The sequence below is a fragment of the Nilaparvata lugens genome, chromosome 13 (genome assembly GCF_014356525.2).
Source record: "Nilaparvata lugens isolate BPH chromosome 13, ASM1435652v1, whole genome shotgun sequence".
Lineage (NCBI taxonomy): Eukaryota > Metazoa > Arthropoda > Insecta > Hemiptera > Delphacidae > Nilaparvata > Nilaparvata lugens.
In genome coordinates, this window is record NC_052516.1 from 19,808,948 (window position 1) to 19,821,256 (window position 12,309).

General features: G+C 34.9%; 1 protein-coding gene across 2 annotated transcripts in view; it reads left to right on the forward strand.

The window, feature by feature from the left end:
- The window catches only part of LOC111049668, a 30,883-nt gene extending 18,588 nt beyond the window's left edge, over positions 1-12,295 (forward strand). The window contains exons 3-5 of one of the 2 annotated variants that reach the window (XM_022335803.2): positions 841-942; positions 1,168-1,276; positions 12,112-12,295. In XM_022335803.2, the coding sequence (XP_022191495.2) occupies positions 841-942; positions 1,168-1,276; positions 12,112-12,154 (254 nt within the window). In that variant the 3' untranslated portion in view covers positions 12,155-12,295. The remainder of the gene's footprint in view (positions 1-840; positions 943-1,167; positions 1,277-12,111) is intronic. The other variant, XM_022335804.2, reaches the window with a different exon arrangement.
- The last annotated feature ends 14 nt before the right edge of the window (positions 12,296-12,309 follow it).

Genomic DNA, 12,309 nt, shown 5'->3' on the forward strand with positions numbered 1-12,309 from the left:
CGACATCATAAACTGTAGGTCCATTTATCTCTCATTATCATCCGCCCCATTACTCATGCACAAGCTTGGAGCTAATGTGGGCATCACCCTCAGCAAAAAAAATCAAGACAGTTATTTAACTATCCTTATCATTCAATTGACAACATAATGTACTGTGATTGATTCCTTGTTCAAGTTCGAAGTATTTGGCTCCTATAAGAGCTGCATACACTGATGCGGGGTGAGTACGATATGCGAGACATAGCACTACTTCCGTAAACAAAGTCATAGTGCATTCTGGTGACTTCAGCACAGGTAGAGCTCCCACACCAATAAACATGATTATTTGTTGATTTTAGCTGATCTATATCAGCTAGTGTTTTCATTGGTGTAGGAACTACCTGTGCAGACTTTACCATCAACCACCTGTCTTGCACTATTGCTTTGCTTACGTAGGTGGACAGAGACAGGAGCAAGACAATTTTCATTATTCGAATAGTTGTGTTTTATTGGAAAGATGAATAAATAAATTTAACCAATTAGCTCAAAAATTGTTTGGCTCCCATTGTTGAACCTCGTCTTACATCCCGTATTTGTCTTATGACATGCAGATCTTAAGATAGTTCAATCATTCTATTGCCATTTCACAACTCAAATTTGTCCCACTTTGGTGTGCACGAGGCTGTAAAATAGCATCCTTGATAATATACTTAATCATGGAACTCACCTATTGCAAAAACTATACCTTCAAAAATTTTAATAATAAGCGTGGAATTAAATAATCTGAGTGTAAGTAAGAGTTTTCTCTGTAATAAGGCAAGCTACTGTTCAACTCTAATTGAATTTTTTTTCATATTTTAGATGTTTTTACTGTGTTTGATCGAGATGGAGATGGTTATATTACAAAGAAAGATGTGGAGAACTTCCTGAAATCATCATCCGCAAATTCGATCAGCAACAAAGGTAGGAGAAATCGACATCATCAATGCCACATGCTTCCTTTTTACAAACTTCCCAAAGCCTCTTCCCTACTCAATTCCACCTTCTTGTATAATAGTATGGTATTTTCGCTTCAACCACATATCCAATAATAATAAATTATGCCTTGATTAAGGAAGGTGATATTTTCCGTTTATATAAAAACACACTGGAAAAATATCAAAAATAAAATTGAATTTCATATTACAGCGGATTTCAAGCAAAGAATACTAAAGGAGATGAATAGTTGTAAGAATAAAAAAATGAGCTTTGATGATTATGTCAAATTCATGAATAAACAAGCAGAAGGAAATCCCAGGTGAGTTCAACTTGCTAAGAAGCATTCCTGAGTAATTATATAACAATAGTCGAAGAATAAGAATTTTTAGGAGCTCTATTTCAAAGTTGTCTACTAATGTTGCTCTATATAAAGCAGCCACTTATCAAAGTATTAGCAATGAAATAATACAAACAGTGATAAGCGAAGCTACTTAGATGGGGTGTATGTTTGAAGAGTGTCTCATTATCCACATGTTTGAACAATTCTTGTTACTTATATATAACAGAAAAACGAATTGATATGGCTATTCCCTGCTTATATGCTGATGCTTCATCCGCCACTGGGTGGCCAATGCAGCATCTCCCAATTGTCTCTCATGGCTTGAGAGTTTGAGTTAGAGTTTTTCATTTATATGAATGAAAATGGAAATCCAAGTACCCTCTTTAAAATAATTTAGTCACAACATGTTTCGGATATCACTATCAAGTGAAAGGGTACTTGGATTTCTATTTTGATTTATATCCAAAAGTAGCCCTGAAAAAAGACAATTTTATGACAAATCAACATAATTCTTTATTTATGTATGTTTCAATATTTACTGGTTTTTTACACCAATCTACATTGAATGAATACTGTAATTTCTAATTATCCAACGAATTTTACAAAGTATGAAAATTTAAAAAATTTAAATAAAGATTGAATTCAATTTGAATAATGACAATAGTGTTAAGAGTAAGCTCACCTTCTTCTTATAGTAACATTCACATTGTATGTCAGTATATAATTAACATTGATTTTCTATTTTTGTCACTCATTGGACAAAGTAGATAGCCTTTCATTTTCTACTTCTGCACAGTTGCTGAATCCTTGTTAACTATGTGGAAATATAATGAACTGTACGAAAATATTTAATCTGAGGGAGCGAAGCAAACTAATAAATCATGGGAACAATTTATTTGACATCGTATTGTTTTTTAATCATTAATAATCATCATTGAACGAGAATCCAAAATAAATTATGTAAATCATCCCGAAGACTTCTGCTACTGCAAATATTGACAACAGGGTGAACAGCTAGATGGAAGTTCCAAGAGCGCTACTATTCAAAAATTATTTTTCAGCCAGGGAATTGAACCCATAACTCCTAATTGCCGGTCAATTGTTTACCCTGTTGTCAATATTTGCAGTCTTCATGGTGATTTTCAGAGTTTAATTTGTATTTTCGTTTCATAATAATAATAATTCATTAGAATTTGAATAATTTCAATATATCAATAATTTCCATTTTTAATTATTTGAAGCAATCAAAATAAGATAAGGTTGATATCCATCAACAAAAATCAACAATAATATCACATCAGAAGTATCGAAATGACTTGAATAACCGCTATCCTGATATAGAAGGCAGTGGTAACAGAGAATATTCAACTCTTTTGTCATATTATTTTCACTGACTTTATAACTTGAATCTCATTCTAGCTATAGTCAGCATCTGATTACCATTGGTTTGTTATACTTGTTTGTCATAATAAACTACCGAAATAATCATTTTTAAAACACTCATGAAGTGAAAATGCACTATTACTATTGGTAGAGACATATCGTTTCTACCTGTTGTTGGTCAGTAGAGTAATTTTCCAGTCTGATGATAGTAGATGAATTTCAAGACTTCAGACAGACTTTTTTGCTCGAAATCCCCTCCCCCCCTCTCCCCCCTCGTCCATCCCGCCTCCCCTTCCCCCTGCCCGGAGGGTGGGGGGGTTTTCTAAAAATAGATTCCCCCTCCCTCTCTCTCTCTCTCTCTCTCTCTCCTCTCCTTCTCTCTCTCTCTCTCTCTCTCTCTCTCTCTCTCTCTCCCTCTCCCTCTCCTTCTCTCTCTCACTCTCTCTCTCTCTCTCCCTCTCCTTCTCCTTCTCTCTCTCTCCCTCTCCTTCTTTCTCTCCCTCTCCTTCTCCTTCTCCTTCTCCCTCCCCCTCTCCCTCTCTCTCTTATCTTATCTTATCTAATCTAATCTTATCTTATCTAATCTTATCTTATCTTATCTAATCTAATCTTATCTTATCTAATCTAATCTTATCTTATCTAATCTAATCTAATCTTCCCCTCCCCCAGTGAGGACGAGGGGGATGAAGAAGGAGAGAGTGATCTCTCTCTCAGTGAGGGAAAAAATAATTTCCCTTTGAGGGAAAAATTCTCTACTGACAGATTAAAGTGAATCCATTTTCAAATTCTCTACTGTCAAATTAAAGTGAATCCATATTACTACATCTATACTGTCAAATTAAAGTGAATCCATATTTCTACATCTATACTGTCAAATTAAAGTGAATGCATATTTCTACATCTATTGCTCAATAATAATAATGGTTTGCTTTCCACCTGACTAGGTGGAATTGAGAATTCAATTGAGAATTCATTGAAACTTGTACAATCAAAATTCTCACTCATTTTTGATCTTATTAGCTTGAGCGATTAGAGGCAAGTGGCAAGTGTGTGTCCTTAATGAAAGTACATCGCGTGCTACACAAACTTTCCTTATCAACATGTTGATGGTATTAACTTAATGGATACGATAAGAACGTGTGCTACACCCCCCCCCCCACTTTCCTTATCATGATGGTGATGACAAACACTTAATGGCTAGTGCAAGCCAGTGCTCCGCTCAAGGTTTTAGAGAGAGCAGGATACGCCCCTCGTTTCTCTGTCTCTCACAAGTAGCAGTCGGAGATTGAGCAACTCAGCCATCTAGCCAGATGGCACATCTGCTCTCTCCTTCTTTCACTCACTCCATCTCTTACTGGCACCCTTCCTTCTAAATTCCTCTTTTGCTATTCTCTATTACGAAAGGCGAGTGAAGCAAGAATACAGACAACGACTAACTAAGTTCCATTTTGATCGACCGTTCCTATACTGTCAGATTAAAGTGAAACCATATGCTTCTCTCTGCGCAGCGATCTTTGCGTTACAAAAGGCTAGAGAAGGAGAATTCAAACAACACCTTTCTAAACTCTCCTTTGATCGAGCGTACTCTACTGCCAGATTAAAGTGAAACCATGATCTGCACTCTGATCTTTGCAGCTACGCGTTACACCGCTTACCAGTCTTTTTGAGATTTTATGTTTTCGGGGTCAATACAACCCCTTTGTACTGTGCCAACCCCATTTTTTCTGTAATAATTTCAGCTACCTGATTTTCTGTAAGGTTATGTTGTTTGGCCTCTATCCAGTTCATATGAAAACTAACCCGGGCATATCTGGACACGATATCATGTGCTATCCTGTGTATGAATAAATTAAGATAATCTATGAATGGAGCCGAACACTGCAGTCTCATGACGGTGCCCTCTTCCGAATTTTTAATTGCCTCAGCTATTTCATCACGAACGCTTTTCACAACGACTTCCATCTTGTTTTTCTTAATAAAATCTCCAATATCATTTTTAGTTTCATACTTTTCTGCAATTTGATTAATCAGAATAGCAATGGCTTCTTTTGTAATGAATTGTTCAATACCGTCCATAATATTAGCTTTTATTGCACTCGCCATTTCAGATAATCGTTTCTCAAACTCTTCCTTTGTTAATGAAGAACTAGTCAATTTCTGCAAAGTAGATTCTAAATATTGCTTATCAATTAGCGATGGCTGTGTTTCATTTACTTTAGTAAAAATTTCTGTACTAAGCTGTTTTAATTTAGTATTGAGATAGTTTCTGTCCAGCACCTCCAAATTCTTAATTTTATCTGATATGGCTTTTAATTTCTCATCTAAATAAGCTTTATCAACTTTATCGTTGTTAATACTCACCAACTGGGATGAAAAGCTGTCTGTTAAAGTTTTCACTTCTCCTAGAGCAGATTCTAAAGTTAGAGTTCTCTCTCCAATAGCTTTATCAATATTAGCACTAAAATTTTGTAATGTACTTAGAATATGTTCTCTTTCAATTATGCTCACTCCAATATTCTTTGTATTTTCCAAAACGAGTTTGGTTATTTGCGAATCTAAATAAAATTTTACAGCTTCGCTGATTCCTTGTTGATTTATCGATTTGATTATCTTCTGCGTTATCGAGTCAATATCACACGTAAGATTAGCAACAGCAGCCCCAGCACTAGGTGTATCAATTCGACCGAATTGATGCAGAGTCATCGTAACACTAAACAATTAGTTTTGCTTCTTTTAGCTCTTCAATCATGGACACGATCTCAATATCATGTCCAGTGTTGCCAGGAGCTTTTGAGGAATAGAGTAAATTTAATCTTTCCACTAATTCGTCAAAATTATCAAAGTATTGATAAATTCTATCATGAGAATTATTTTTTGCAAATTTCAATAAACCCCATCCCTTCTTTTTACTAATTTTTTTACTGGGAAATAACTTCTGAATCATTTGCAATTTAATTCCCTGATTTCGTTTAACATACCCTCTTCGATCTAAATGTATGCCTGTAAGTGTTAAGATTTTTTTATACTTATCCAGATCTCTCTGATTATAAAGATTCGAATTCGGTCTTGAACTGAATAATAACTCAAGTAGACCGTGTGTTAAACGAAATCTTTCATTATTAATATCTATATAACCATCGTCGAATATTACTTGCTGATTTCCAATATAATACACGTCATCTTTAGAATTGTATGAAATTCCATAACTAATTGAATTATTCAATTTTTCCGCATGAAACGTTTTTAGATATTGTGACAGCACATCATCATTTTTACTAGAACCAAGTAAACTGTTTTCAAATTTAGTCGAGCTTAAAAGATTGTCTGTTGAACTCTCATAGCTTTTATCATAACTCGAGTGTTCATCTGAGAAAAACATATTTTGGTTGATATAAGCTCTTGCTAAATAAGTAAATGTGCTTAAATCTTAAGCCATTTTCAGCAAATACTAAATTAAATAAGAGATTTGTTTTTCCTCCAGCACTGGGAGAAATAATTAACATTCTTGCATTATGAGAAAGTAAGTCTCCATTTCTACAAAATGCAGGCTTTTCTTTATCTGTAATTAATTTATCAAAGTTAACAATTGGTATTTGACTCATAATTACAAACGTACAGAACGTGATCTGATAAGCTACTGAGAATTTTTACAAAAGTTAGATCAGTGCCGCTATGAATGAGAGCAATGACCGAGCACACATGCATTAGCATAGAGGGGCGTATCACTCGACAGATTGGAATGTAGACACCACTCTCCACCTCCTGTCATCATCATCAGACAGAGGATGGATGTATCTACCTTCTCTGTTCCTCACCCTCTTTTCTGCTTATCGGCTATTGAGTGTGCAAAGATTCTTATATTACGAAATGAAACTATGGATTGAAATGAGAACCAATGTTTGATAATAATACTTCTATTATATTTTCAACGAATGTACATCATGATATTTACAGTAGATTATTTACAATAGATGTACATGATATTTACAATAGATTACAAAAGATTATTTTTCATCTAATAATTGATCTTTACTAATATAACTAGGTGTTGAAAATCCAATCCATTTCACTAACAATCCTTTTTTATCACGTTTTAATATTTTTCCAATCAAATACACTTGTCTCTCCGATTCGTTTAATTGTGTTTTTTTAATTTCTTCTGCATAAAACCGACCACTAATTACTTCACCGTTTAGATCTCTCAGTGAGTAGGTTATAGGTTTGGAAGAAAACTATCGGTATCAGTCATACACAGTTCTATATGATCCCACGGTATAATTTTTTGTAATTTGCAATAGAAAAAATCGTACATATGGAATTTACTCAACTAATGTTGAGCACATGCAACCATTAAATAGCGATTTTTGTGGTCATCTCACATTATTGTTTCTTGCAAATCAGTTGTAATTAAGTGTTTGTGCTGAATGCACACACACACAAGATGATTGTTATTACATTAAGATCTAACACAAGTAACCTCTATGAACATTTACAAGAAATTATAGAATTGGATAAAAATCGTGAATGGGAAATTGGATTGATTAATTTTTGTAGTTACAATAGTATTGCAAACATTAACAAAGGAACAAATTCCAGCTTCAAATATGGCGATAGATTAATTGAGTTGGATACGGGTGCATATGAAGTTGATGATATTATAAAATCTTTGAAGAATAAATTGAATATTGATGAGAAGAAGAATAAACTTATTATATGTGCAAACGCAAATACTATGAAGATTGAAATTCATTCTGATAAGCCTATTGATTTAACACGTTCTGATTTGATTGCTAAGATACTTGGTTTTGATAATGTTGTTTTGCAGCCAAATAAATGGCATTATTCTCAGCATTTGGTTAACATAACAAACGTTGACAGTATTGTACTCGAGTGTAATTTAGCATGTGGTAGTTACTCTGATGGAAAACAAAAACATATAATCTACGAATTTTTACCAAAGGTTCCTAGCGGCTATTTAATAAATGAAGTACCCTCTCCAATTATTTATGTACCTTTGAATACGCATCGAATTCAAACTATTAATGTAAAGGTAATGGACCAGAACGGATCGTTTATTGATTTCCGTGGAGATACAATTACAATTAGGTTACACATACGTGAAAAGTAATGGGTTATCTTGTTTTTAATCCACGTTCAAATAAGATGTGTACACGTGATGTCATTAGAGAGATGAACGTGAGAGCGTCAACACCTAAAAACAAACATGCTTTCTTGGCTAAAAGTGCGAGAATATTAGAAAAGTTAGGTTTTATAGCTGATTGGCGGAATGTTAGGAGGAGGAGCGGCCACAATTAGTGAAATTCTGGATGTGGAGACAAACCTTCAGTTTTATAATGATATAACCAAATTCCAATTTCACACTCATACAGTTTATTCGGGACTGGAAATAAAAAACTCTGACGAGGCACGTATTGGCATAAATTCTTTAGATGTCTATTCTTTACCTTGCAAATCATTTATATTTATTGAGGGAACAGTTAACTGTACAAAACCGGGAACAGACCCGGCTGATGCACCAGTTGCAGCAGACTATAAATTAAGCAGTAACATAATCGGCAACCTTTTTGACGAAATACGATATGAATTAGCAGGTCAGCAAATTTCTAAATCAAGATTGATTGGATTAACATCCACAATTAAAGCTATAGCAATCTTTTTGAAATGGTCTTCTCTGATATGGTTCACGTGAAATAATTCAGGATTAAAATTTAACCGGCTTTTGTGCAACAGGGCCTTTGTGAGGGAAATGTTTGCATTCCTATGGGAACTAATTTCAATTTACTGTGATTAGATAGAACATTTCTGTATGAGCTATGAATGATATTATAATCTATTCTTTCGTAATAAATTTTTCATGCTTTTGTACTCCAGAGCGAAGCTAGGTCCCCGATATTACTGATATACAGAGTAGGTGAAAAGTCCGAACACGGCTTAATATTTCATACACAAAGGTGATTTGATGGTGGGTGTGATTGGGAATCCTACTCAAATTAAAAATACTACTTTACTATGACTTCAAAAATCTGGTCCGCCATCTTGGATTCACTATATTGAATGCAACTCAATCTTTTCAAATAGGAAGATGGTAATGCAATACATGATTTCGATACAAAATTTTAAGAAAAAATGAATTGTGCAAACCGCACATCGATATCTCGAACAGTTCAGAAGATATTCGCATTATTAATCAATACTATTAAAGCAGAAAGGAGAGGAAAGAGTATGAAAACGGCTTAGTATCTCATAAAAGATTGTGATTCCAAGATGCGTGTGATTGGGGATCCTTCTTAAATTGAAAATACTACTTTACTATGACTTCAAAAATCTGGTCCGCCATCTTGGATAGGCTACACAATATTGAATGCAACTTTATTTTTTGAATGGGAAGGTTGTCATGCGATACATGATTTCGGTACTAAATTTCAAGAAACAATGAATGGTGAAAACCGCACATCGATATCTCAAACCATTCAGAAGATATTCACATTATTAATCAATACCACTTATGCATTTAATTTCTGATTGCATGATATTCACATTCTTCTGATTGAAGATATTCACATTATTAATCAATACCACTTATGCATTTAATTTCTGATTGCATGATATTGATTTATAATGTGGATATCTTCTGAACGGTTTGAGATAACAATATGCGCTTTTCGCCATTCATTTTTTCTTGAAATTTCATATCAAAATCATGTATCGCATGACCACCTTCCTATTTAAGGAAATAAAGTTGCATTCAATATGGTGGATCCAATATGGCGAAGCAGATTTTTGAAGTCATAGTAAAGTAGTTTTTCAATTTTGACTGGGGAAGTCACACCCATCGTCAAATAACCTTTGTGTATGAGATATTAAGCCGTTCTCGGACTTTTCACCCACTCTGTTTATACTAGTAGCTCTGTGAACAGTAGACCTCACTCAGTATTCTCATCCACAAGTACCTGATTGAAACTATAGACCTTATGGAAATACAGCAATAGACTGTCTTCTCCACACATCTGTGTAATCACTTGTCAGCTGATTTATGATGAATAATTCTATAGTCTGATTTTTACTCTAAAGCTGTGTACACATATTCACGCTTCCAACCCGCACCGAGCACGCACCTCCCTCGTACCGCCCTCGTAATGCCCTCGTACCGCCCTCGTACCACCATCGAACCACAGTCGCTCTGCCCACGCAACCATCATGAACGTTATGGAAGATGTTAGATCTTCTTGCATTCCCTGGTCGATCCACTCTTGCTCCCCGGTCGATCATCAATTGCTCTGCTGGAGTGACGTTCGGTTGCGGAGTGGTTTGACCGGGGAACACAAGAAGATCTAAAGGTGTGTACAGACTCTTGCTCTGCTCCGCAACCAAACGTCACTCCAGCAGAGCGATTGATGATCGACCGGGGAGCAAGAGTAGTTCGACCGGGGAACGCGAGAAGATCTAACATCTTCCGTAACGTTCATGATGGGTGCGTGGGCGGTCCGACTGTGGTTCGATGGTGGTACGAAGGCGGTACGAGGGAGGAACGTGCTTGGTGCGGGTTGGAAGAACGAATATGTGTACGCAGCTTAACATCTTCCGTAACGTTCATGATCGGTGTGTGGGCGGCGCGACTGTGGTTCGATGGAGGAATGAGGGCGGTACGAGGGCGGTACGAGGGAGGAGCGTGCTCGGTGTGTGTTGGAAGAGCATATATGTGTACGCAGCTTAATATTGGCATATGAAGGAGGCTCCTTTTTCCTTTTATATTATCCTTGGAATGCAAAATTTCCAAAAAAAAACCTTGTATATACGTCGACGCGCAATTAAAAAAGGAACATACCTGTCAAATTTCATGAAAATCTATTGCCGCATTTTGCCGTAAATACGCAACATATGAACATTCAAACATTTAAACATTCAAACATTTAAACATTCAAACATTCAAACATTCAAACATTCAAACATTCAAACATTCAAACATTCAAACATTCAAACATTCAAACATTCAAACATTCAAACATTCAAACATTCAAACATTCAACATTCAAACATTCAAACATTCAAACATTCAAACATTCAACATTCAAACATTCAAACATTCAAACATTCAAACATTCAAACATTCAACATTCAAACATTCAAACATTCAAACATTCAAACATTCAAACATTCAACATTCAAACATTCAAACATTCAACATTCAAACATTCAAACATTCAAACATTCAAACATTCAAACATTCAACATTCAAACATTCAAACATTCAAACATTCAAACATTCAAACATTCAAACATTCAAACATTCAAACATTCAAACATTCAAACATTCAAACATTCAAACATTCAAACATTCAAACATTCAAACATTCAAACATTCAAACATTCAAACATTCAAACATTCAAACATTCAAACATTCAAACATTCAAACATTCAAACATTCAAACATTCAAACATTCAAACATTTAAACATTAAGAGAAATGCCAAACCGTTGACTTGAATCTTAGACCTCACTTCGCTCGGTCAATAATAAGCATAGCATCAGCTGATGAAAAGTGGAATGCGCGTGTTCTACGCATATAAGTCTATACTTTAGACCAGATTATATCTGGATCAGATAGGTCTGTATGCACCTATAGATGAATTACCTACTCAGGTATTCAAAGAACATCTGCCATTTGTCTGGATAAGTATAAATAACATGCATGTCGCTGGACCGGCCACATTCGAATTTCACCAAACAAACTATGCCAAGATTTACTACCTATTTTCTATTATTTTCTACCTCCAATAACTGATTTTCTACCTCAAAGATAACAGTGATATTAAATAAACTAAAGTGCCGAGCCAGGGACATGTTAGCCCGGCCATCTCTGAATTTCACCAAACAACTATGTCAAGATTTACTACCTATTTTCTACTATTTTCTATCTCCAATAACAGATTTTCTACCTCAAGGATAACAGAGATATGAGCAAAGATATAAAAAGGTCAATGACCTCTCAGCCCGGCCATCTTTGAATTTAACCAAACCGAATATGCCAAGATTTACTACATATTTTCTACCTCAAACCAAACTGAAATCTAACCACACATAACGGAGATATTGGCGAAAATATGTAAAATCTTTCTTATTATTAGTAGTGATTTCCAAAGCTGAAAATCTCCAAATTTTATATTCAATTATAATATTTCCAGAGTTGGTTATTATCGTTAGTTTATTAGTTATTTCACATATATCCATAGTTCGTGATCCATGATGACAAAAATGTTCAATTACAGTATTGGAATGCACAAACTCATGATCCTCCTTACCCATTATTTTGATGCTAGTAGAAAGGTGCAACAATCAAAGCTGTATTAGTGATAGGGTTCAGGATTCAAGAAAAATTTTCACTAATCTTAAACATGATGTTCAATTTTCAGAGATTGTAAATTTGGTTTACAACCAGCAATAGTAAACCAATAATTATGACAACAAATAAAAATGCTGCTTCACAATCTGCACGATTTCACGTTTCAAGGACACTGAACCATTTTTCCGTTTTTATGTGGACGATTTTTACACTATGTACTGTGAAAATTAATAAACGAGGGGTTCTTGGGTAGATTCTTAATTTTTTC